The sequence below is a fragment of the Geotrypetes seraphini genome, chromosome 7 (genome assembly GCF_902459505.1).
Source record: "Geotrypetes seraphini chromosome 7, aGeoSer1.1, whole genome shotgun sequence".
In the NCBI taxonomy this organism is placed as follows: Eukaryota; Metazoa; Chordata; class Amphibia; order Gymnophiona; family Dermophiidae; genus Geotrypetes; species Geotrypetes seraphini.
This window is the reverse complement of record NC_047090.1, coordinates 111,806,911-111,833,977: the sequence shown is the minus strand read 5'-3', so window position 1 is coordinate 111,833,977 and position 27,067 is coordinate 111,806,911. Positions and strand designations below refer to the sequence as shown.

The following is a 27,067-nucleotide window of genomic DNA, read 5'->3' as shown; positions in this document are numbered from 1 at the left end:
CAATGTCTTAAGCATATTTCCCATAAACAAATATGAGAAATTCCCCTTGCTATGTTTCTGTGTCAGAAAATCCCGAGTTCTAAGAAGTGATCAGGGTTCCTGCTATAGAGTCCACATTGAGTTCAAGCTTATTTCATTTGTCCTTAAAATTCTTTATGGCCTTTTCCTGAAATATCTTAGGGCTCCTTTTATCAAGCCGCGTTAGTGGGGTTAGTGCGCATGACGTTTCATCACGCGCTAACCCCCGCGCTGGCCAAAAAACTAGGAAATTCACATAATAATCCTTTCTAATTCACTGTGTCAGAAAACAGCTATAGGATTATGATCTATAGTAGGTAGAGGTTCTGAACTATGGCATAAGCTTCTAAGAAATCTGTGAGAAATTGACAGTCATCTTCAGATGTCGTTTGAAAACTTTGTCTGACCAGTATTTTCCTAAAGCTTAATTGCAATGGTGTTAGCTGGATTATCCATACTCAGTGTATTTCTGGGACCATAGCCCTTTTTCTCATTATTTAGTACTCTTTTTTTTTTTTTTTTGTGATCTGCCTTGAACCAATTTGAGGTTAAGATGAATATTTAATGTTCTGATTAGATTCTCCTGATAACACAGCAGCTTCTATCATCTCGTTGACTCAAACTAACCTACTGCAACCTGTAGAGCAACAAAATATGTTTTATTAAGTGATCTGAAGAATGAGGTAGCTTTAGAATCAAATGTAAAACCACATTCTAGTAAAAAAGGATATGGGAATATTACATTACATTACATTAGTGATTTCTATTCCACCATTACCTTGCGGTTCAAGGCGGATTACATCCAAACTAAAACAAGAATTACATTTCAACTTGAAATAATAGATTAAACGATGAGATAAAATTTTAAGGGAGAATTATGGGTTTTAGATAATGTTTGGTAACTAGGAAAATTAGAGAGTACTAAGGGTTTATAGAGTGTTGGATGTTGGGTTAGGATTGTTGTGCTGGATAGGTTTAACGTGTTTTTTGAAGGTTTTGTAATCTGTGGATGAAGATAACGGAGTGGTGAGTTGTTTGTCCAACTTAGCTGCTTTGGAGGCTATTAGGTTGTCATAAAGTTTTTTTCATTTGACATTTTTGGATGGTGGGTAATAGAATAGTGAATGTGTTCTTCTGTGTCTGATTGAGGAGGAATGATTTAGTCTGTTATTCCAGTAAGTTGGGCCTTCTCCGTTGATAGCCTTGTAAAGTAAGCAGTAGAATTTGAAGCTCACTCTCGCTTCTATTGGAAACCAATGCGAGTCATGGTATGCCTCTGTGATATGGTCATATTTTTTTTAGTGAATAGACAAGTCTCAGGGCTATATTCTGCACCATCTGCAATTGCTTCATCATGGTCGCTGGATATGGTAGGTATAGTAAGTTGCAGTAGTCCAGCATCCCAAGGATTAGAGATTGTACCAATAGTAGGAATTGCTTCTTTTCGAAGAATGATCGGATTTTTCTCAGATTTTTCATGGTCATGAATGATGTCTTTATTATTTTGTTACTTTGGGGTTGTATGTTACAGCTTCTGTCAATCGTAATTCTAAGCAATTTTAAAGTAGGTTGTATTGGGTATGAAAATGAATTTATTACAAGATTAGTTAACGTTGGAGTTTTGTCATTTTCAAGTAGAATGAAATTTGTTTTGTCAGGGTTAAGTTTTAATTTGTGCTCTGTCATCAATATAGCCACTGATTCGAGGGTTCTATGTATTGTGTTTGCTATGAAGGATTCTGGTTGGTTGAAGGGTAGAAGAATAGTGATGTCATCTGCGTAGCTGTATGAAATTATGCCAAGATTATCCAGGTAGTAGCTGAGGGAAGCTATATATATATTAAATAGAGTAGGTGATAGGGATGAAGATAGACTCTTGGCACATAAACTTTGGAACATAAATAGCACTATCAGTTTGAAGTATATTCCAGTCAAACTGCAAGCACAGAAACTGTTGGAGGAAAAAATGACCAGGAAATTGATGATTAGAAAATGAGTTCCTTGTGACTTTCTAATTTATCCCCTTCACATTCTTGATTGCTGGCTTTGCTTCTTTTTTTAGCATAGCAGGCGCTGAGCTCTCCATGTAGTAAAACTCTGGTTGTGTGGAAAATTATTTCACAGCAGGTTTTTAACTCTCATGATTTTGAGGGCAAGGTCCTTTAGAAGTCTGAAATCTTCATAAAACAAGCTTTCAGTTACTAAGCTAAAGCAGTGGTTCTCAACTGGTTTTCAGGGCACACTCAGCTGTTTTGAGTTTTCAAGATATATACAATTAGTGGTGTAATAAGGGACAGGGGGGCGGTCTGCCGTGGGTGCTGTCTAGGAGGGTTGGAGGGGGGCGCCAGCAACCGTTATCCTCTCAGCGACCTGCTCCTTCCCATTCTTCTGCTACACGTGCACATTCACTTCTCTTCCCTCCCCCCCACTATATCTTTTGTTCTTTGCCACCGCGAGCAACAACTCCAACCAAATTACTGCTCGTGCCAGCTCTCACTTCCAGGTCCTGCACCTAGAGAGCTGTCACAGACAACAAGTTGGTGATGCTGTTCCTGCTGGGAAAGTTAGAGGTATGGAGGAAGGGAAGGGGGCTTGTGCATCACAGGGGGGCTGGGAAACAGCAGTGTGGTGGAGAAGTGCCATTTCCCCAGGTGCCTCTCACCTCGCTATGCCACTGTGTATAATATGTCTATGAAAGATTTGCATGCACTATCCTTGGGTGTATCCCAGTGACTGGGTTGAGAAGCAGTGAGCTAAAGTTTTTGTCATATCAAAGCTCTGTTCATCATTTCACTGCTACTTGAAACTCTTCTAGGTTTTTATTTGTTAGCTTGACAAGTTTCTTTTAATATTTTTGTTCATTTTAGGTGAAAGATGAAGATGAATTTATCCAAAAGCTTGACTGCAAACCTGATGATCACCTGAAGGTGGTGTCCATTTTTGGTAACACTGGTGATGGCAAATCACATACTCTTAATCACACTTTCTTCTGTGGTCGAGAGGTTTTCAAAACATCCCCTGCCCAGGAGTCGTGTACGGTGGGTGTCTGGGCTGCTTATGACCCCTTCCATAAAGTGGTGGTGATTGACACAGAGGGACTACTAGGGGCCACTGTAAATCTGAGCCAGAGAACTCGCCTTCTTCTTAAAGTCTTAGCAATCTCAGATCTTGTAATCTACCGGACTCATGCTGACCGACTGCACAATGACCTCTTTAAGTTCCTTGGGGATGCCTCTGAGGCCTATCTTAAACATTTCACCAAGGAGCTGAAGGCAACCACAGCACGCTGTGGCTTGGATGTACCACTCTCCACCCTGGGTCCAGGAGTCATCATCTTTCATGAGACTATGCATACCAAATTACTGGGCTCTGGTGAGTCAAATGAACAAAACAAGTGAGCAGTAAAGTTTAAAAAAAAATTACAGGGCAAGAGAAAACAGTAAGAAATTATGCCTAGACCAATGACAAAAAGTGAAGGAGATTAAAAAAAAAAAAAAATCAAATTGTATTGTTTTCCACTTCATTATCTAGTTGACAAGTAGAATAATTTATCCCATAAACTTGAAATGAATTCTTAGATATGTTATGGCATATATAGGGGATTTATTTATTATTTCTTGGATGGTATTAATATCCTGATTTGGTCATGCGCAATAATCAAAAGTATTTTGCCCTTTTGAGTAGGTTTTGTGATTACTCTTCATCTTGTACTGTATATGAGTAATACAAGGGGGCCACTGAAAAGTTCTCAACCCAACCAAGAACAGAATGATGTTGAGCCATGAAACTTGCAAGTTATTGCACATTTTTCTTGACACTTTGTTTCAATTAAATTAAAAGTGTCAAAAAAATGTGAAATAACTTTTAAGTTTAATGGCTCCACATCATTCTCTTATTGGTTGGGCTGAGAACTTTTCAGCAGCCCCTTTCTACATATATGGATGGATTTCAGCAGTGTGTGTACTTTCATGCACACACATTGTAGGGATAGTCTAGAGCAGCGGTTCAAACTTGTGGCCCGCGGTCTGTACGCAATATCAGAAGGCACACTGGGTGGGAAGAGAGGCTCCAGCGCCACTGCGAGCAACACCATTAATCAAAGCACCGTTTGGCTGAAGCCTGGGATAGTTTTACCTAATGGACGCTAAGTTTAGAGTGATCGATACCACCGTTGTCAAATGAGAGGCGTTGCAACTAGAAAAAAAAGAGTTTTCTTTTGTTTTTTTACAACTAATTGACCAATGAGTTCTCATGCTACTCTTGATGGACAAATCGTTTGTCCAACCGGCTATCAATGCTGCGCTGTTTCTGCCCCTTGCATGGGAAAAGTTTGCCGTTGCCATAGAAATGCCAACGGGGTTCAGCAGCAGATTGCTTTGCTTTTACGGCAGCGTAGTCGCCCCTCTCTGAGGCATGTTAACATATTCGTCGGCCTCAAATTATTTTGCATTTCAATACTCTTATCGTCATCGGGATGGCGAAGCCGACAGCTAAATTCATATAGGCAGGTGAGTGGAAGTTGGTGGAGGGGATCTCTTGAGGCCTTCCAGAATGACGTGTTTGTTTCGATACTTTTTCTTTGAATGCTTGCAGCACTGCTGTTAGGTCTTTTCTGGTATTTTATTCATTTATTTGAATTTCGCTTATACCTTTTGGTAGTGTTGGCTCAAGCCTGAGTTACTTTCAGGTACACAAAGCATTTCACTGACGTAGGAGGACTCACAATCTAATTTTGTACCTGGGTTTAATGGAGGGTTAAGTGATTTAACCATTAAGTCTCAAATTGTTTTTTCCTTTAGTTTCTGTTGGTAATCAAATGAAGAAACAGATGCTACATATAATATAGGGCCCACTAAACATGTGGAGATCAAAAGGCCAGTCCTGAGTGCAAAGGCTTGCTAATAACACTAGGATTGCCAGATGGCCGGGTTTCCCTGGACATGTCCTCTTTTGGAAGACTCTTTTCTAGTTTTCTTTTTTTGTCCAGGGAAACCGGACATCTGGAAACCCTACAGCAGTCATTGCAAGACCCGTGCACCTAGCTGGCGTCCCCTGCCCCCGCCTTCACTGCGCATCTATCTGGCATCCCCTGCCCCCCCCCAGCCCCTTTGAGATCCAGTGCTTTCTCACTATTCTCACAGTAGTGGTGCTGCTGTAACTCTTCGGCCATAAGCAGCGTGAATGAAGTAAACACGCTGCCTTCAGCAACCCGGAAGCTTTTCCTCTGCTACTGCTTCCTAACCCCTGCATAGGCAGGAAGCACTGACAAAGAGAAAAGCAGCATGTTCACTTCACTCACACTACCTACGGCTAAAGAGTTAGAGCATCACTGCTGGGAGAACTGTGAGCAAGCACTAGATTCCACGGTGAGGGGGGGTGGAGAATAGCATGCGGAGGCTAAGAGATGCTGGACCGTGAGGATGGGGAGGAAAGGAAAGATGCCAGTCCTCCAGGGGAAGAAAGAGAAGGGGCAGATAGAGATGCCAGACCATGGGAAGGAGAGAGATGTCAGACCATAGAAATAGGGAGGGAAGGAGAGAGAGAGGAAGGGAAGACATGGAAAAGTAGATTATGAGAAGAAAGCAGAAAAATGGAAAAATTGAATGTTAAGTTAATGCCAAAGATGAATGCAAAGCAGAAAGTGAAGAAGGAGAGAAAAACAGTCAATGGATAAGAAGGCCCAGGAAACATAGTTAAAAGCACAGAAAAATAAAGTCACCAGACAACAAAGGTAGGGAAAATGATTTTATTTTCAATATAGTGATTGAAACGTGTCAGTTTTGAGAAAGGAAAGATGTTAAACTTTCACAGTGAGGGCTGCAGAAAAAGGAAAGATTTATAAACTATAAAGGAAAGGAAAGATTTATAAACTATAGAATTTTACCTCATGCAAAATTGTCATTCTTTAATAAGACATTAACTATTTTTTCTGCGGCCCTCCAAGTACCTACAAATCCAAAATGTGGCCCTGCAAAGGGTTTGAGTTTGAGACCACTGGTCTAGAGGTTATGGATAGGTGGGGGAGAATCTGATAAATGGAGTTATACATGTACATGGTGTCTGGGTGAAAAAAAGGGACTGCCCAACATTTTTTCAAATAACCCTAAAACATCCTACTGCAGCAGAAACTTTTTGCTAAAATTTGAGATATTTCTGAGTACTTTTATTTTTCAACAGGATGGATCTCCAGTCCTTTGTGCTCATAAAACACATGAGCTCTTAATTAATACACCCCCCCCCCCAATTCATTGACCCAACAATACAGTAGCATTGAAGACTTCATGAATGTGTCAAGGTTGTAGGAGAACAGGCAGGCAAGCATGTGAGACAAAAAAAGACGTTGCCGGTGCTTTCAGCCCCAAAGCCAAAGCCTCAAACTGACTTTTGAGAACTAAATCCACCCTGTAGTCTTGCACATCCTTTAAAATTCACTCGGCAGAGAAGTACATTTGGTAACTGGTGTTACCAGCGAATCCACTTTAGGCAGACCCTCTGGAATCTCCCAGTGCTCTGTTAGAATCATTGTAATTTCTGGATGCGAAGGAAAAAAGGTGATCTGAGGCTTAGAGCTGCTCATGACAGAACGCTGAGCAGCAGGTCTGTGGGGGTTCAAGCTTTAATACCCACAATGGTTCTGTAATGATCTTTAGCAAAGCCACTGGCTTAAAAAAGTGGCACACCATCGGGTCTTCCCCCTGGTCCAGGGCTGTCGTCAACTCCTGACTTGAGACCCTGAATCCTCCAAAACTGAAAATTTCATTTTGAGGGCATAAAGGCATAGATTCTGACCCTCAATCATACCAGTCCTTCTCCGATTCTACCTCTAGTTCCTGTGGATGATCCTTCAGAGGTGGAACTGTGCTCTGCGAGGGAAGCCCCCCATGCGTAACAACTTGTTTGACACCAGACAGTGCAGATAGACCCTGATAAGCCATATAGGCTTCAAACATAAGACTTAACAAAATCAGGGGTAAAGCCCTGAACAAGATGCCCTGAGATCCCTGCAGGGGCTTCTCTTGTCTCCTTGTAGGCCTTGTGTCGGCGCATTTGCATTTCACTGCAAACACAGAGTCACTATTCAAGGGCTCTAGGAGGGATTTTTGACCTAACAAACGATCTATCTGCGACTCCCAACACCCTAGAGGAACCAGAGGGGGCTAAGCCCAGTGCTCCCCCCCATGTGCTCTTCCAAATGCTTCTTCAGGCTGCTAGTCAGACCCTGAGAGATCCTGAGACCCCAAGACACCCACATCTCCACAGTCGGGGGTGGGGGTGGGGGGGGGGGTTACAGCCGGCATCTGATAAAATCCTCAGGACTAACACAGAGCCACACAGCCTGTGCTCAAGCTCTGGAAATAACCAGGTACAGACCTTGCTACCAGGGAAACGGTCCCCAAGCAACCAAAATTGCTAGTTCAGGCTAACGTGCCCTGTAAAAGGTTTGCCCTTCCAGCTACAGCCTTTTGACACAGTGAGTCTGTATCTTCTCCCAGGCAGAGTTGCCCCAGGAACACTGGGGACCTCTGAAGCATCTAAAAGCCTCAATCTGGATAAAAACCCAAAAATAATAAAGTAAAATCAGAGTAGATCAGAAACACTCCTTCCAACTCGCAAGTAGAAGGAGAAACTGAGGAGCTACAGCACAGTCCAGTAAGAGGTGGAGCCAAAAAATGTAGGTGATGCCTTCTACACAACTTGTGATTAGAGGTGAATAACCATTGGTTCAAGACTCATATGCTTTTTGCACTAGAAATATATGGCATGCCCAAAAGAGAGAATTTATTAACTTGACATGTTTAACAATGATCTATAATTAACAACTTTAATTAGAAAATGGAGGTTATTTTAGAAGCCTTATTCATGAGCCCAGTTTGACAGAGAGGGAAAAAGGCTTGAGTACCTGATTGTAAACTGCTTAGATAACCTTGATAGGCAGTATATAAATATCTAAAATAAATTAATTAAAAATAAATTTCTACATGGGAATACCAGCATTTACATGTGTATACTGTACAGGCACATACAAACCAATTTTAGAAAGCCATTACATGTAGAGATTCACATTATGTAGAGATTGCAAGAGGCAGGGCTAAGGGGGGGACTAAAACCTACATGCATATTCCCTATATCACAAAGGGAATACACATATATGAAGGAAGAAGCTCCATACTGGCTTTTATACTTTCTTAGTTCATATAGGTTTTAAAAAAGTGTTAATTTTAGCCAGAGTTTTTATACAAGGGATTAAGGGAGTTATTTTCCTTACTCCTACTCACAGTTTATGTCCAAAAAGACCATGTTAAAACTACCACTGTTTCCTTTAAGCTGAGCGGGAATCCCTCCCTCCCCCACACCTATAGTCCTGCAGTAGAGGGTGCTGTTTCACTAGATAGCCAATTATAAGCAGGCCTAAGCTCAAAGGTCGAGCATCTCTTTCCCTGCCCCTGCAGTATTTCTTTTCTCTTCAGGTCGCTGGCAGTGGTTCCAACGTGCTGCCGCTGGCTGACTCGGAAGCCTTCCCTCTGACGCAAAATGCATATACATCATGCAAATACATCAGAGGGAAGTCTTCCGGGTCAATCATCGGCAGTATGTAGGAACCACATGGTGCTCCAAAATATTCTAAGGGTCTGGTTACTTTTTTGACTCCAGAATTAATTTGCTTGTGCAGTACGCACTGCTTAATAAAACAATGAAATAGGTTTTGGGAGTAAATATAAAGTGGACACATTAATGCAAACCCCACACGTACTTGTAGCGCTGTGGTTTAAACTGGTAAAGCAAAACTCTGCTAGTGGACTATTGTCTAGTGATAATTCAATGCAAAATCTATATGGTGTCTAGAAAAAGCAGGATCACTTACCGGTACATAGTTTCAAAATACTTTGAATTGTTTAAACATTTATGACCTTTAAAAATACACTAGTATAATCAAAGGGTTTCTTAGGTAATTTAGAATGGGTTTAAGAAAGGTTTGCACAAGTCCCTGGAGGAAAAGTTCATAGCATGATATTGAGACAGATGTGGAGGAAGCCACTGCTTGCCCTGGTATGTTGCTACTATTTGGATTTCTGCCAGGTACTATGACCTGGATTGGCCAATGTTGGAAACAGGAAACTAGGCTAGATGGACCATTGGTCTGACCCTGTATGGCTGTAGAAAATTAAAAATAATCCACAATATAGTTGTATTACTGAAAATATTCATATGGAATTATAGAACACAAAAAAGTCCACCATAACTTCTAAGAACAATGTTCCATTCGCCCTCATGTATGACTATTGATGGAAAGTAATGCTAAACACCATCCAAAAAGGCCACTATGACACATGTTCTCATTGCCATAGTTTTAGTAGCACAATATGCCCATCTCTTGTTCAAATTGAAATTTTAGTCTGGAGGTAATGATTTTTTATGGATAATCCTGTAGCTGACTATCTGGTGGAAGTACAATTATCTTTAGTTGAAGGTCTCGAAGGTCCAAAAGAAGAAAGATGTGCAGTTTAAAGGTGGAAAATTCTCAAATTCCATAAAGGTTGAACAGAATAATGTCCAATTCTGAAACAGATTCAGAGGGCAACTTTGGCTTCACACATGTCCAGTAGCCCAGTCAAGCAGAAGTTTCCACATCAGGCATTCGCTGAGCAAATTTCAATGCCTCTCCTACTTATACAAAAAATTGACTTTGCCTTTATGTCGACCTCTTAAGCGAGCAGGATATGAAAAATCAGATTGCTGCTTTTTCTTAAACAAAATTGAACAGATGGGGCCAAACTCTTTACATTTAGCCATTACTGCTGCAGAGAAGTCTTGAAAACGTAACACTTTTTTATTTTCATACATCAAAGGGCCTTTTGATCTCGCAGCTTTGCAATATTTCTTGTTTGTGTGCAAAGTTCAGCACTTAAAATATCGCTGTACTAGCCCATAAGTCTGAGGCTTTTTACCATACCCAGTCTATATACTCTTTCTAGCCTCAGTAGTCCAGCAGCAGAGTGAGATCCGGATTCTTAAAACTTGCCGGTGAAATCTGGTGAATCAATATAGTGGCCATAGTGGGAGTGATTTGACTTTTACAGACGATTCTCAGTATAATAGCATGCAAGTTATGCAGTGCTGTGCTAGTTAGTTACTCTAAAAAAGTAATTAGTTACGGTTACTAGTTACATGGGATAAAATGTAACTAGTTACTGATTTCAGTTACTCTTCACTAAATGTAAATAGTTACTAACAACATTAACTAGGTAGTTAAATTACTTTGTTTATTAATTATAAGTATGTGAACATTACGAGTACTTTATTTCCAAATGAGTTTCTTATTGGCTCTGAGCATTAAAAACATATCAAAATGCTCGTCGGTTAAACTGTTCCTGCGTGGTGTAAGAAATTGTCCACTGATGTTGAAGAGTCTCTTCACTAGTGCACTTGATAGAAGGCTTGTATTCTTCAGAATAAACACTTCCTTCACAGTTGGATAACGCTGGAGACTGGATATATCACGTGCAGCATCATTCAAGAAGAGGTCTAGTTCTGACTGCACAGTGTTGTCCCCTTTATTTGATTCATAGAAGCAGAAGAAGCTGGTGTCTTTACTGGAAGATGGTGCTGCATTAGGAGTTGTGTTTGCAGCATCAGCATAGCTTGCATTAGCCAGTATTTGGCATGAGTTCTGGCAGCATCTGACTGGATCCAGCGCAGTTTGAATTGTGGATGTGAAACACTTGCTACTATCGAATCATCTTTAGCTTCAAGTGGACCAAAGTACTTAATTATTCCATTCATTAGATAATTAACAAGAGGGCTGGCAAATTTGAGTGAAGGGTCTGATGAAGGTAAGATATGCATGCAGAGAAGAAATTGTTGGCAGAAGAATCATGAAATACTGATCTTCAGCCTGCAGAGTATCCAGTGCCATAGCAATCAGTTTCATCACCTTAATATACTCTACCTTGAAATCAATTTCATTTGAACAGAAAGCTGTGCATACTCTGTTGCTTCTGCATCTGTTTGGTTATCTAGGATGTCTGCAATGTTTGTGAAGGTCACCTTTCCATTGTCGATTTGTGAGGGTACAACTTGTTTTGATTCTCCGACCATTGTTTCTGTTTCTGAGAATGCCTTGAAAGCCTTAACAAAATTTGATCTGTTATTAGTAACTGCACAGAGAACTTTGTCAGTGATATGAAATTTGGAATGGATCTTCTGAAGTGTGGATGCAAGTATGTCGTCCTCGAAAACGTGAACATGCCAATGCTGCAGACTTTCATTCCAAAGTGCTGATCTTGATCCAGTATATGACAACTCCAAAAAAGCTTCTGTTGTGGGAGTTCCATATGTCAGCTGTTGTGCAGACTTCAGTCACAAGTAACAGCTTATTCTGAAGGTTGCCTGTCATCTTATGATACTGGTCCTCAATGTGACCAGTAATAATAATAATAATAATTTTATTTCTTATATACCGCCAAAGCCATAGTAGTTCGAGGCAGTTTACATCGAAGAAGGGCTGGACAATCAGCGAAAATGGTACAATGTTACAATCAGAGAAAAATAGGTGGCAGAGAAAAAAATGGTACAACAGAGAGAAAAAATGGTACAAACAGGAAGAAGGTCAAGACAATCTGCGTAAAGGACATAGAGAGATAGAAGGGGCCAGGGTGGGCATAGGGGTCTTAGGGTATGAATCGGGTGAAAAGATTAGTTTTTAGTAGTTTCCTGAAGTTTAAGTAGGATGAAGTACGTGAGATGATGTGGGCCACCAGTTATTGTGCTGACCTGCTTGGAAGGCAAGAGTTCTATTTAGATATCTTTTGTAACGGCAGGTCCTTAGGGTAGGGTAGCTAAACAGGTGGGTTCTACGTGTGAGTTTGGATGGGCGGTCTAGGATAAAATGGGGTACTAAGTAAAGGGGGGGCCGAGCCAAGGATGGATTTGTAGCAGAAACAGGCGAACTTGAATAGCACTCTTGCTTCCAGGGGTAGCCAGTGAAGTTTGTGGTAATAGGGAGTTATGTGTTCCCATTTTTTTAGTCCGAAGATCAGTCGGATTGCCGTGTTTTGAATGATTCGCAATCTTTGAGTGGTTTTTTTGAAAGATCCCAGGTAGATGATGTTGCAGTAGTCGATTAGACTTAAGATGGAGGATTGCACAAGTAGGCGGAATGAGGGGGCGTCAAAGTATTTTCGGATGGATCTTAGCTTCCATAAGGTGGCGAAGCCTTTTTTGACGAGAAGGTCGGTGTGAGCTTCGAAGGTAAGGTTGCAGTCGAGAGTCACTCCGAGTATTTTTAAGGAGTTTGTTAAGGGAAAGACTTGGCCATTCAGGGAGATTGAGGTGTCTTTGATTTTGTCGTTTGGGCTTGCCAGGAAGAATTTGGTTTTATCTGAGTTGAGTTTCAGTTTGAAGTCGGCCATCCATAGTTCGATTTGCGTTAGGATTGAAGCTAGGTGGTTGTTTATCTTGGGGGTTATGTTGGAGAGGGGGAAGACTAAGGTGATGTCGTCAGCATAGATGTAGAATTTGATCTTCAAGTTTAGCAGTAGATTCCCTAGGGCGACCAGGTAGATATTGAACAGCGTGGGGGACAGGGGGGAGCCCTGTGGGACTCCGTAGATGTTGGCCCAGCTGGCGGAATGGGAGTTGTCACTGTAGACTTGGTAGGAGCGTTGACCTAGGAAACCCTGGAACCATTTTAACACGTTGCCTGAGAGGCCGATAGACTCCAAACAATCCAGAAGAATGGCATGATCAACCAAGTCAAAGGCGCTACTAAGATCTAATTGTAGGACTAGTGCACTTGAGCCTTGGCTGAACAGGTTGTGAAGGTGATCTACCAAAGAAGTGATGACGATTTCAGTGCTGTGTCCAGGGCGGAAACCTGACTGGTTGTCGTTTAGGATGTTGAATTTGTCCAAGTAAGTTGTTAAATCTTGGTTGACCAGACCTTCCATCAACTTTGTAAAGAAGGGTATGTTCGCAATGGGTCTGTAGTTGGATATGAGGGAGATGGGATCTTTGGGGTTTTTGACGATAGGCGTAATCAGAATCTGGCTTAGGTCCACAGGGAATGAGCCTAATTGTAGTTGGGAGGAGAGCCAAGTATATAATTTGATTTTGAAAGAGATCGGGGCAACTTGCATTACATTTGGTGGACAGCTATCTAGATTGCAGTGGGATTTGGCATATTTTGAGTAGAATTTGCAGAATTGTTGCCAGGTGGGGGTGGTGAAGTTGTTCCAGTAAAAATCAGCCATGGTTTCGTCGTCATGGGACTGAATGTCCAGATGGTTGTTGGAGGAAGTAGGTAGGGTGGTTCTGAGATTGGAGATTTTGTTGTTGAAGAACGCGGCCAGGTCGTTGGCTGGTGGGGGTGAGTCTGAGGAAGGTCGGGTAAGGGATTGAGTATCGTAGAGGTGGTTGACTATTTTGAATAGGTTTTTGATATCGGGGTTGGGGGATCCGATTTTTTGGGCATAGAAGTTAGTGCGTTTGGTGGTTATCAGATGTTTGTAGTCTTTTAGTTTTGTTCTCCAGTTGGATCTGTCTTTGTTGTCATTGGATTTAAGCCAAAGTCTTTCCAATTTTCGAAGTTCTCGTTTTACTGCTCCAAGTTCGGCATCAAACCAGCCGTCCAGAGTTTTGTTTCTCATTTTCTTTGTTTTCAAGGGGGCCATTGAATTTAGGATCTGTGTGCTAGCGTTTGTCCAGTCGTCGACAGTAAAGGAGTCAGGGTCAGGGTTGGAAGTGATGTCGTAGTGGGACCAGAATTCCACTGGGTTGATAAAGCCTCTTGTGGATATCACCTTTTTAGGCCTTTTTGCTGACTTAGGGTAGGGTTGGTGGCGTCTTGTTTGCCAGTTGAGGTGGAAGTTGCATAGTCTGTGGTCTGACCATAGTGAATCTGTACAGGTAGCTTGTTCCCAAAGAATCTTGGGATGAAATTGTTCTTTGGAGGAAAAGGTTACTAGATCTAGATGGTGACCTTTGTGGTGGGTTTTTACCAGAGTCGGAGTGAAAAAGTCTAGAGAGGAGATGAGGGATAGTAGGTCTTTTGTGTCATTCTGTTCAATCTGATCTAGGTGGATGTTGAGATCCCCGATCAGAAGATTGTAGGGACCTGTAATTGAGTTGGTGAGGAAGAATTCTGAGAAGTTGTCTTTAGCAGTGGGCCATTTCTTGGGGGGAATGTAGAATAGGGTGAGAATTAGGTTATCTTCTAGTTGATCAGATTGGAGTTTGCAAGAGAAAATTTCGAGGTCTGAGGAGGTTTTCGAGGCTAGGATGGTGGTCTTGAAAGGATCTCTTCCTATGATGGCTAATCCTCCTCCTCTTCCCCAGGATCTGGGTAGTGATGTGATTTTAAACCCGGGTGGGAGACACTCACGAATTAAGATATCGGTGTCGGAGGTCAACCACGTTTCAGTTAAGAGGACAAAGTTGGGTTTAGTCTCTGCTAGCCAATCTTTAACCAGCTCGGTTTTGTTCCTGATAGATTGGATGTTTAAGTAGAAACCTTGTACTCTTTTATGCAGAGGGGTGTCGATAGGGGAGGGGAGGGAGATTTTCTTTAACAACTGGTATTTTATACTGCGAGGTTTCTTTGTTTTGCTTGAGGGGGGATGACTGGGATTTGGAACGGGCCATGATCAGAGCAGTTAAGAAAGAATCATTGGGTTGGCCTAAAGGGGTCTAGGTTTAAGATGCGAGGTCTTGTGAGGATTGGAATCTGGGAGGCGTGAAGGGCCTCAGTTAACCAGCATTTGCTATAGGTCCAGTAGAACATGAGGAATGGGATGAGGTGATTGTGAAGGGAAGCCATCCTGCAATGATGGAGATTGCCAGAGAGTAGGAAGGTTAGACTTGGGTACAGTAGGTAATAGAATGACCATGTAAAGAGTAACCATGCAATGAATTAACCATGCAATGAATAACCATGCGAGTACTAATCAGGTTGCCCGAAGGGTTTGTTCAGCTTGAGTCGGCTGGAGCGATAACTGTAAAAGTTAAAAGTTACTCTGCTGGTACCGGATGAGTCGGTTGTGGCACGATTCGCCGGTATTGGTGGGAGCAGGCAAAAGGCAGGAGCAGGCGAACGGCTCAACTGCCGCAGTTCAGGAGGGTTCCCGGCTGCTTCTGGGGGGCGGAGCTCGCTCACACGCCGAGCCCAGGAGGAAGAGAGGTGGCCTGGGAGCCCTGGAGGTGTCAGTTGCGGCGCGAGCAGGCAAAAGGCAGGAGCAGGCGAACGGCTCAACTGCCATAGTTCAGGAGGGTTCCCGGCTGCTTCTGTGGGGTGGAGCTCGCTCACACGCCGAGCCCAGGAGGAAGAGAGGTGGCCTGGGAGCCCTGGAGGTGTCAGTTGCGGTGCGAGCAGGCAAAAGGCAGGAGCAGGCGAACGGCTCAACTGCCGCAGTTCAGGAGGGTTCCTGGCTGCTTCTGTGGGGCGGAGCTCGCTCACACGCCGATCCCAGGAGGAAGAGAGGTGGCCTGGGAGCCCTGGAGGTGTCAGTTGTGGCGCGAGCAGGCAAAAGGCAGGAGCAGGCGAATGGCTCAACTGCCGCAGTTCAGGAGGGTTCCCGGCTGCTTCTGTGGGGCGGAGCTCGCTCACACGCCGATCCCAGGAGGAGAGAGGTGGCCTGGGAGCCTTGCGAGTCAATATGGTTTTGCTTGGTTGAAGACCAGTGAGCAACTGAATGAATTCTGGTGACTCAGCCACTGAGAAGTCTTGCATGTTCCCAATAACAAAATTCATGATGAGATCTACTCTGCCTGCTTGAGAATTCACAGACTTCGGTCGGTAGCTGACAGGCTGAACCCTTCGGAGTACCTGTTAGCCAGTCTGCAGAGTGTTCTTTGGAGCTCAGAAACATAGAAACATGATGGCAGATAAAGGCCAAATGGCCCATCTAGTCTGCCCATCCACAGTAACCATTATCTCTTTCTCTGAGAAATCCCACGTGCCTATCCCAGGCCCTCTTGAATTCAGACACAGTCTCTGTCTCCACCACCTCTTCTGGGAGACTGTTCCATGCATCTACCACCCTTTCTGTAAAATAGTATTTCCTTATATTACTCTGGAGCCTATCACCTCTTATCTTCATCATATGCCCTCTCATTGCAGTTTCCTTTCAAATGAAAGAGACTCGACTTATGCGCATTTACATTACATAACTATTTAAACGATTCTATCATATCTCCCCTCTCCCGTCCTTCTTCCAAAGTATACAGATTGAAATCTTCAAGTCTGTCCCCATACACCTTATGACGAAGACCACACACCATTTTAGTAGTCTTCCTCTGGACCGACTCCATCCTTTTTAAATCTTTTTGAAGGTGCGGCCTCCAGAATTATACACAATATTCTAAATGAGGTCTCACCAAAGTCTTATACAGGGGCATCAGTACCTCCTTTTTCCTACTGGACATACCTCTTCCTATGCAACCTAGCATCCTTCTAGCTTTTGCTGTCTCACTCCCTGTTAAGCGTGGGGGTCAAGCGCAGACTGTTTGGTATACTTAAGGGCTTAGTGTTTTGCAGCGTGCCATTTGCATTTTTGAGCCTCCACCCGTCCTGGTGTGCATCCATTGGTCCACAGAGGTGGGGACATAGTCAGACAGTGGAGTCTGACCAGCAACCTGAAGATCAGTGTGGAGAAAGCATTCCCAGCATTGTGGCAGTGAATTCTGAACCAGCTATTGAAAAGGTTGGAAGCAGGTGCAGCACCAATGTCTCTGGTATCAGTGAGTACAGATCAGCTGAAATGCTCCAAAAACGAATTTTAAAAGTTAATTTTGAGTAGTTTTCTGAAGTTTCCAGTGTTCCTCTGTGTTCCTCCACCTAAAAAATTCTAAAATTGCCGTTTTTTGTTTTTCAATCGACTGGTTCCAAACATCAGGATCAACTGTTGAAGAAGTTGGACGTGTGAAGGGTGCTGCTGTGTTATTTGGAGGTTACTAATTCATTCTGCCTTTCTGACCATCTGACTCATTCTCTTCGGCGTGGTGCCACCGCTTCTAAGGCCATGATCTCCAGGTGGATCCGTAGAGCCATTTCATTCACCTACATTCTTGCAGGGAAACAGTCCCCTGTCTTGGTTAAGGCACATTCTATCAGGAGTGTGGATTCTTCGTAGACTGAAGCTAGATCTGTTCCTCCTGAGGAGATTGCAGGGTTGCAACGTAGTCTTCTCTTCACATGTTTGCCAAGTTCTACAGAGTGGATGTTGCTGCCAGGCAGCACTCTGCCTTTGGGTCCTCGGTCTTAAGGGCCAGTGCAGCAAGCCCTCCCTAGTTGTTTTTGGGGGACTGCTTTTGTACGTCCCTATGGTCTAGAACAGGAGTCTCAAAGTCCCTCCTTGAGGGCTGCAATCCAGTTGGGTTTTTAGGATTTCCCCAATGAATATGCATGAGATCTATGTGCATGCACTGCTTTCATTGCATATTCATTGGGGAAATCCTGAAAACCCAACTGGATTGTGGCCCTCAAGGAGGGAGTTTGAGATCCCTGGTTTAGAATGTCTTGCCTATTGCACTGGAAAAGGAGATTATGTACTTACCCTAGTAAGCTCTTTTCCAGTAGATAGGTGAGACATTCTAGACCTCCTGCCCTGTCCTTGCTTTGCCTGCTTTCAATCTCCTTATGTTTCCCCGATCTGTTTTTTGGAGACCAGTCAGCCCTTTGGGGTCAGGAAGAATTTGTACATATGTACAACATGTTGTGGGAGTTATGAGCTCCTTTGAAGCCTATGTTGGCAGTTAATGGTACTGTTTAGTTGATTTGAGCAGAACAGTGGTTTAGCCTGTTGTTACAGGTGCCTTTAATTCACAGGTGGGGGTTTCTCTCTATGCTTGGGCACTGACTGCTAGAAGGCGCTAAGCTAATCTGTGAAGTCCAGAGTGAAAAATCCAGAGTGGATCCCTTATCAGGGTAAGTACATAATCTCCTTTTTCCATTGTTGACCAGCCGTCGCACATCAGGCTGCTAACAATAAATGCGTAACTAATCTTTAATCTCGTCCAATGTAGCGCGTGCCTGTCTTAAAAAAAAAAAAAAAAGGATTTGGTTGTCTATTTGAAGTTTATGTTTATGTTTAAGTTAATTACCTGACTGCCGGATTCCGAATTCTCCTGCTTCTCTGAAGCACCTCCTCATGCCTGCTGTGTTCACTGCTGCTCCGTCTGGAAAAAAAAAAAAAAAAAAATTGCTCGGTTCATTGTCTCCTGCCTCCTCGGGTCACTCTCTTCTAGTTCGAGACAAGACTTGCCAGTATCAGGGCCTTCGGGGTGCTGGGCGGATCACTAAATAAGTGTCTTTCCACTCTAGCCTTGCTGACCAATCAGCAAGCAAGGCTCTCAGCTATGTGTGTGCTAAGTTCACTGCTCAGCATGGCTGCTTCCACCATGGCGCCGGACTGGTCTCTCAGCTTTGTCGAAATTTAGGCAGGCCTCAGTAAGTCGAACCCTGCTTCCAAAGCCTTCCATTCCCGTGGGAGTCCTGTGGGCCAGAGGGGAGTCCCGTGGGTCAGGGGGGATCCCTGTTCCCGTGCAGACCTCTAATGCGCACTTGTTTTCCATCCAAAGAAATGTCACACTGGGTGTGTATTATACATAGGTTTACACACCGTGATAACTGGGCTTGGTCTGAAGGTGTTGAAATACCTACCTATTTTTTAACGTTTGTAATTTATTCATCATCTGACTGAAAGAGTGGATCGATATCTACATCATTATCAGATGTCGCAATGTGATCAGCATAAAACAGATCGTCATTGTTATCAGCATCATCGTCATCGTTTCCATCATTATCGCCATCAGCTTCATCTTTTGCATTCTGAAGTTGAGCATCTCTCCATACCAAATCATCCTGACTCCCATCCATTGCATTTGATATGCAACATTTCAAAAACCCGTTTATGATAAGTTTAGTATCTAGATTGCGCCACACTTCCTCTATCCATTCTGTCACTTCCAAGATTGTCAGCGATTACATACGCCTGCCCGCCGTAAATGAATGGGTACCATCAACAAGCCATGTATTCCATTTGTGCTTCAGCGCATCTTTCATTGTTAACTGAGACATCAAGCAGTTGCAGAAGTTTTGTCATGCTTCCAGGGATGATACATAAGTACATCTAGTCTTTTTCCAACACTTTCTTTATTACAAGCATTTGATATACTCGAAATGCATCCAATACCAGGAGTGAACGCTTGCTTATAAGTCCACCTGGACGTTTCACTCTGATGGTTTTAAGCAAATGTATCATGAGCGTTTCGTCCGTCCAACCCTTTGGATGGACTCGTACAACAATTCCTCTAGGAAATTGAACTCTTTTCGGAAGTGTCTTCCTTCTGAATATCACATATGGTGGAAGCTTAGTACCATCAGCCATGCAACATAGCATAACCGTAAATCGAGACTTCTCGTGACTTGTTGCCAACAAAACTGTTTTGGCCCCCTTTATGTTTCATGTCCGCTCGTATGGATTGTCGAAGGTAAGAGGGATCTGATTGGCATTTTCAATGAGTGACAGGTCATAGCCATGCTGTCTTCTCATTTTAATAACAAATTTCTGAAATTCGAGAAGTTTGTCATCTAAATCTTCAGGTAACTTCTGGGCAATGGCTGTCCGGCGTCTAACGGATAAATTGTGGCACTTCATGAATCTCCTTCCCCATCTGTAAGATGCCTTGAAAGTATTCATATTTGGCATGGTTTTGGCCATACTCAAGGCCTTTAGACGTAGCTCTGTTATATTGGACAGCGCTACCCTGTACCCACTTAATTAACGGCATCTCTAGTTCAGGGTAAGCCACACTTTTCTCACAATCCGCTTGTTTTGAATGGGGCATTTCTTGAAGCTTGGTTTTATCTTTGCGCCATAGTCGAATGTTTGGCTCAGCTACACCAAATTCACGACCAGCTTCTCTATTACCGTTCTCTTCAGTGTAACAAACAATTTTCAGTTTTTCTGCTGCCGTATATGAGCAATGTGGTTTACTCATTCTAAAGGCTTAATCCTAAACTACCGTAATTAAAAATTTGTGGTAAACACTGGTATAGAACACCTTGAAACTTTTAGGAAATTTGGTGGTAACAATGCGCTATATATGGTAATTAATTCCAAGAAAAGCATATCCAGCTTTCCCCAACTCTAGTGGTTCCACTTCCTGCAAATCGTTGTTGTATTTCCTCTTTTATTGTTACCATACTTCTTTTATTTTAATAACATGACCATGTGGAATTAGCTTATGTGTGCTGCATTTGCATTACAGGGACATCAACAATTATGCATGCACATTATACATGGGTAAACAGTTTTTTGTATTACATTATTTTAAAAAAGTCTGGGTGCGCATTATACATGGCTGTAATATGGAGATAAATATGGTATGTTAAAGTTGTTTATTGGGGTTCTCGTGAATGAGATGAGATAGTTGTGGAAAGTCCTTTGAAACTGAACAATGTGCTCTGATACAGCTTCCAATCTGTTTGAAACTAACTCAGCTGCTTCAGATTGTTTTGGTTTGACTGAAATGTTGAGTAGCTTTATGATATCATCAACTACTGTTAAAACAGATGATTCTAGAACATGAGTCACATGTGATTGGCAAGAGATGGGTGTTGATCATTCCATTCCAATTCCTGTACAATATTAAGAACAACATTTTTGTTCCCTAAAATTTTTATCTAATGATTACACTGTTAAGACTGTTTTTATATAATTATTGTTGGGCCTGCAAACATGTATCATACAAAAGTGCTTCTCTGAAGAACCAATTAAATAAAATTTCCAGGCGTTAGTAAACAAAATTCAGGAGGCAGAATGTTTGTTTCTTTATGAAGTAGTTTGATCATGCTGTGCAAAATTATTATTTTTTTTGTTTGGGAGGGGCATTTTTATTTAACATATTTGTTAATCATCTATCTAATCCCATGAGAATACAACAGCACAAGAAATAGAATCTGACAAAGTCAGAGAGAGGCCCTTCAAAAATTGCTCTTTCCCCCACTTTTGTGTGAGAAGAGGGAGTGGGTGCAGGCAGTCTTGAAAGGTTGATGTAGAGAATTTAAAATAAACTCTCTATGGCAAACTCTATAGATACTTTTTATACATATAGCCATGACTGGGAAAGTGATTTTTACAGGGAAATTTTCATGGGGGAAGTTATAGTGCTAGTCCTCATTTAAAAAAAACTGAACCTTAATTATTTTTAAGCAAACTACGAGTTTGTTTTAATTTCAGAATCTACAGAACCTTGCCGATTTACACAGCCTTGTACATTTTTGACATCAGAATGTAAAAAAATACAATTCATAATACACAGAAATTAAAGTTTTTTTTCACTGATCTATGCAATAATATTCTACACTTCCAACATGAAAGAACTATTATAGAAATACTCAGTTTTGATTTGCTTATGTCCGCGTCTGTTGACTCAATATATGGTTGAAACTCTTTTTTGCAGTAATAATGTCCATGAATCATTTAACTTGCGTGTCTACAAACTGCACAGTAAGGATGCTTGAGTTTTTGCCTATTATTTGGCAGAACAGCTCAAGCTTGTTCTGCTTGATTGCAGCACTGCCACAGATTTTTTATTGGATTCAGGTCTGGATTTTGACTGAGACACTTGAAGATTCATTTTCTTCTTGCTAATCTGTTCCATTGTTGCTTTTACTTTGTAGTTAGGGTCAGTGGTGCCCTGCTGAAAGATAGATCTTCTCCCTGACACCAGGCCTGTGAAAGACTGGATCAGGTTTCTTCCAGGATTGGCTTGTACTTATCCATCTTCCCATTGCCACCATGCTTAGCTTCTCCCTGTCCATTTTGCCACTACCATGCTTAACTGAAGAGCTGATATTAGCTCATTTTTACCCAAATGTTTTCTGGCAGTAAAGTTTCATTGAATCTACTCTATATCATTGTAAAATGTTATGTTCTAAAATTGGAACAATGAACACGAATGAGTACCTGAATTTGGAATATAAAGTAAATTTTGGACTGACGGTATAATGTATATTTCTTAAGTTTTATTTAATGTGAAAGTCTCTGAAACATGCTTCATTCAGGTTAACCCTGCACTTGACACATGTTTTGTTGGGTTCTTCTTATAGGCTGCACACCTATTTTGCTTTTCAGCTGATATTATCCAATGCTCCATGCCATCTTTTCTCACTTCTCAGGGCACTCTGCTGGTTTTTGGTCTTCCATTTCTGGATGCCATAGTGCCATACTTCTGTAAATATATAGCAACAACCTTCCTTCAGAAGCCAAGATAATCCAGAGTTTCAGCGTCTGATATTTTCAACTTTCGATGCAGTTGCCAGTGTCAAGGACGAAGAGGAGAACATGCCACCACCACTTCTTTGATCTTATTCCAACTCACTCCCTCCTTCTTTGATATCCTAGTCCTCTAAACTTTCTTCTTTCCTCCGATTTTCTTCCTTTCCTTGGAGTTCCTTTCTCATCCCAATTCCTGTAAACCGTGCCGAGCTCCACGATTGTGGAGATGGTGCGGTATACATACCTAAGGTTTAGTTTAGTTTAGTCTATAATTATTAGTGTTCTGATCCATTGTATCCACTCCTCCCATGTATAAATTGTACGTCTTACAGTGTTTGGTTGAAGAATGGCCATTTTGCATTTTTGGGTGGAGCTCCCATCGTTGGGCAGGCACAACTGGCTCAGTGTTGGTAATCATTGTGACAATTCGATTATCATTCCAAGCTACTATCAAGGAACTGGAATTTCTAGCTAACAGAAATTCATACGCTCCTTGTTCCTTGAAAATTTTCTTCTGCATGATTGGACAATTCTCAATTCTGTTAATCATTACAGTTCCAGCCCATAGGAGCAAGTCATCTCAGTAACTTCAGAGAACTGAAGAACCTCTCAGCATACAACTGGAAAGTTGCATTTGAAGATAAAACAGACACCAACTTCAGTACCACTGATACACTTAGTCCTCAGATTGCCAAAATTTATACCCAAATCTTATGGGCTTTCCTTTTAGAAACTATTAAATTTTGGTCTCATCAGACCCCAAAATCTTTCCACATATGCATATGGTGCCCCCCAGCTGTTTCTTTGCAAAACTGTAAGTGTTTCCCCGGACATGTATTTTTTTTTTTTAGAGGACCTTGAGTGTCCGGGCATTTTTTTAAACTTGGGGGAATTTGTGGGTATTTGTCCAGGTTAAACCCCCCTCCTCTCCCCCCCCCAAAAAAAAACAAAAAACAAGCAGCCTGCAAGCCCACCCACTTTGGGCTCAGTGTAATCCAACCTCAACCCTCCCACCATGAAGTTTGGCTTCTGTTTTCTCTTCCTCTCCTCATAGCAGTTCCTGTCTAGTGTCTCCTACCACTCTCGTGAGTCTTGCCTTCCAAGCCTTGGTTTTGTTGCCTGAAGCATTGGTGATTGAGATACCCACTGTTGGCCGGCTCCTGAACTCTTCTCTCCTCTCTCCTTTTATGCAATTTCCTGTTCCTGCACAAGTGGAACGTGGCAGAGAAAAGAGTTCAGGAGCCAGTTGGCAGCGGGGTTGTCAATCACTGACACTGCCCACAACATGTCTCTGATAAGTAGAAGACCGCAGTTGGGAGGTTGACTAGTTGGAAATACCGGACCAACAGGGTAAGATGCTGTTCGGAGGGGGAGGAAGGAAGGAAGGAAACAGAGCTGGTAGGGAAGGAAAGAGGAGGGTGGAGTAGAGAGATCAGATGAGGGATAGGGAAGAGAGAGAGAGATTGATGCTGGGAAGGGGTTCAGTAGAGAAAGATGGAGAGAGAGATACTGGATCTGATGTAGATGAAAAAGAGGGTGCTGCTGAGAGAAGGGATAGTGAAGCACAAGGCTGATGGGATCAAAGAGTTCAGATATTGAAGGGTGAGGAGAGAGATGCTAGACAAGAGGGAGGGATGGAGCGGAGAGAAATGCCAGAGCATGGAAGGGAGATGAACAGGGAGGAGAGGGAAAAAGTCAGAGATGCCAGACCTCGTGGGGTGAGAGGAAGAGATGGAAGGGAAGGAGACTGAGATAGCAGACCTGGGGGAGAAAAGGAGAGAAATGTCAAGCCATGGGTGGGGGGGGGAGGAAGAAGGGAAGAAGAGGTGGAAGGGAAGAAGATAGATATGCCAGACCATGGGATGAGGAAGAAAGGAGAGGAGAGACATGCCAGAATATGGGAGGGGGCAGAGAAAGTAGAGTTAAAAATGGAGAGGGGTGAAGCTGGAATGAATCATGTAAAAAGGAGAGGGAGCACAGGCTGGATGGAAGGGGGAGAGGGTAGACAGTTTATGGAAGGGACATAGAGGGCAGATGACATATGGAAGAAGGGAGAGGGCAGACAGTGGATGGAAGTGGCAGAGAGAGAGGGCAGACGCTGGATGGAAGGAAGAGTGAAGAGAATATTAGGAAAGCAGGTAAAAACAATAATTTTTATTTTTGCTTTAAGATAAAGTAGTTTTGATAAACATTTATATAGAGAAAGGGTATTAAAAAATGATTGGCCCCAGATGTTAAATATACTAGGTATGCCACTGCAGTCACCTGATCTACTGGTGCATGCATATGGTTCAGTTTGTGGGAGACTGGGGGAGGGGCTTGTGTGTGGTGGGGGCTGTGGGCGAGATAATGTCATCTTTTTTTTTTTTTTGTCTTCACAAATATAGCAATCCTATATCTTCAGCAGTGGCTTCCTTCTTGCCATGCTTTCGAACAGGCCAAGTTTGTGGTGTAATCCTAAAATTATTGAACAGCCAGCGTTCTCCCCAGCTTCAGCCAGAGAGAGGCCTCTGTTCTTTTAAAGTAACTTTTTGGCTTTAGTGATCTTCCTCTGCAGTTTCCTTAACCCAGGGCTACTGATTTTGGAGGGATTGCTTGATCTGAGGCGGATCCAAACTATTTCCACTTTTACAACGATGGACCAGATTGTGCTCTAAGAGATATTCAAATACACTGAAATTTTCTTCCAGCAAGGTGTAGGCGTATGCTGTTGCTGTCTAACACATGCTCTGGATCAGACAATGGGTGGGTGATTCAGCTTCCAAAGCCACCTTAAGCAGACTTAGGGTTGCTAGATTTCCTCTTTAAAAAAAAAAAAAAAAAAAAAGAGGATACCTGGCCCTGCCCCATTCCTTCCCCAGCCAAACCTACTGTCTCCTTCCCCGAAGTCTGGACGTTGACATCCGTACATGCGCAGAGGGTCTCCAGATGTGGTCTTGAGCTTGGGGACTTCCAAAACCTGGCCAAACTGCCGGGTTTGGAAATCCCTCCTGGCACCCAGCCAGTCTTCTAAAAAGAGGACATGTGCGGGTTTCCTGGATGTCCGGTAACCCTAAGCAGACTGCTCTTCAAAGGGCAGATGCTATTTGGTAAGGGCCTCGACAATCTTATGGCCAGCGTGACAGATCCCCACCCCAAATCTCTGCCCGACAGCAGACTTTGCCAGCCCACTGGGGGAGGGCAACAGGGGGTTTTAAAGCAAGCCCAAGCTAAAGGAAGCTTTCAAGTTATGTCTCGTGGGGCTCTTCCTGAACCCCAGTTGAACCTAGTGTAATTCCCTGCCCCTAACCTAGGCATGGATCAGGCATATTCTATAAGTGTGTGTAAATCGTTTGAACACTCATGACCTTCCCATGTCATGCCCCCTTTTTGCATCCACAGACTAGAATTTACTCATAAGAACATAAAAATTGCCATACTGGAACAGACCATCAAGTCCAGTATCCTGTTTCTAACAGTGGCCAACCCAGGTCCTAAGTACCTAGCTAGATCCCAAGTAGTAAAACATGCCTAACAAGATACACACACAAATTCTAATTATTGCCAATAATTGTTACTGCCCAATTATCAGCACTGATTGATTTGTTCAATTAAATTGTGTGCGCATCCAAAATTTACACACAACTCATAGCGCCATATATAGAATCCAGGGGATTATATTGTTGCTTATATGTAGAGAAGCCCCACTATTCATTGTTTTGTGTGTAATGATATACAGTATATATAAACTTGTATGTATAAGTTATACTTGTATATCCAGTGACACTGAAAATTGATCTATGTAACCTGTTTTACTTGTTTTCCAAGCCATGTTGGAATCCAGTCTTTAGAGATGAGGTACAGTGTGTGTTACTGCCACTGGTGTATGAAAACCAAAACCATGCACTTATTGTGTGCAGATTTTGGAAAATGGATTAAATTTTAAAGTTGTGAAGGGCATACCATAGTCTCATATTTGAAAAAGTATGTTTGAAAATAATTTCATAATGATTAAAATAATTCTAGAACCTGGTTGACTTTCTGCCAGCCTGCATCACATAGACATGCTAGCATTCCTTCCTTGAGGTACAGGGAAAGCGCATCATAAATCTCTTTGTGACACTGCTAAGTAATCATGTGTGCATTTGTAGTGGAACAAGAAGAATTTTTCTTGGTTGAGTTCCATAGCTGGGTAATCAGGATTGGCAGTTATTGCTAAATATAGGATTGTGGTATGGCAAGGATTCCATTTTCTCAATAATGATGAGGTAGGTCAACAGATGAGAAAAAGAACCGGGAACCATTACAGATATATTTCTCTCCATATAGGAATATTTGGGTCCACTTGGAGACTCCAAGTGAAGCTAGAATATAATTCTATTTTTGACAGATTGGAGATGCTGTAATTGTATGTGCAGGTTAAGATTATTCAAGTAGAGAGCATGTAGCTAGCTTTTTATATTATAAATGAGTGAATTGTCCCTAAACTATGTTGTATTATAGATTGATTACCCAGTGTTCTCCCTAGCGACTTTTAGCCGGACGCTCCGCCCAGCTAATTTAAGTGAGCGCCCGGCTGTGAATTTCAGACACAGTCTGAAATGACACTTGTTAAATAGTGAAACCACAACTACCCTTCAAAATCTAGTCGATAGTACTAGCTACAGCGGTTCTCATTATAGGAGCTCATGAATCTCTCTGCTTTTTGGGGCTACTTTTTGGTAAATGGGCTATTTTTGGCCGGTTCTGGTCCCGGACCTCCTATTGCTGAGGTTTTTTTTTCATTGGTTCAG

The 27,067-nt window shown here is 42.4% G+C and overlaps 1 protein-coding gene across 2 annotated transcripts in view; it reads left to right on the top strand.

Annotated features, from left to right (window-relative positions):
• Nucleotides 1–27,067, top strand: part of ZFYVE1 (zinc finger FYVE-type containing 1) — a 122,131-nt gene that overhangs the window by 33,242 nt on the left and 61,822 nt on the right. For both annotated transcript variants that reach the window (XM_033952531.1, XM_033952530.1), the window contains exon 2: nt 2,886–3,390. In XM_033952531.1, coding sequence (XP_033808422.1) covers nt 2,886–3,390 — 505 coding nt within the window. The remainder of the gene's footprint in view (nt 1–2,885; nt 3,391–27,067) is intronic.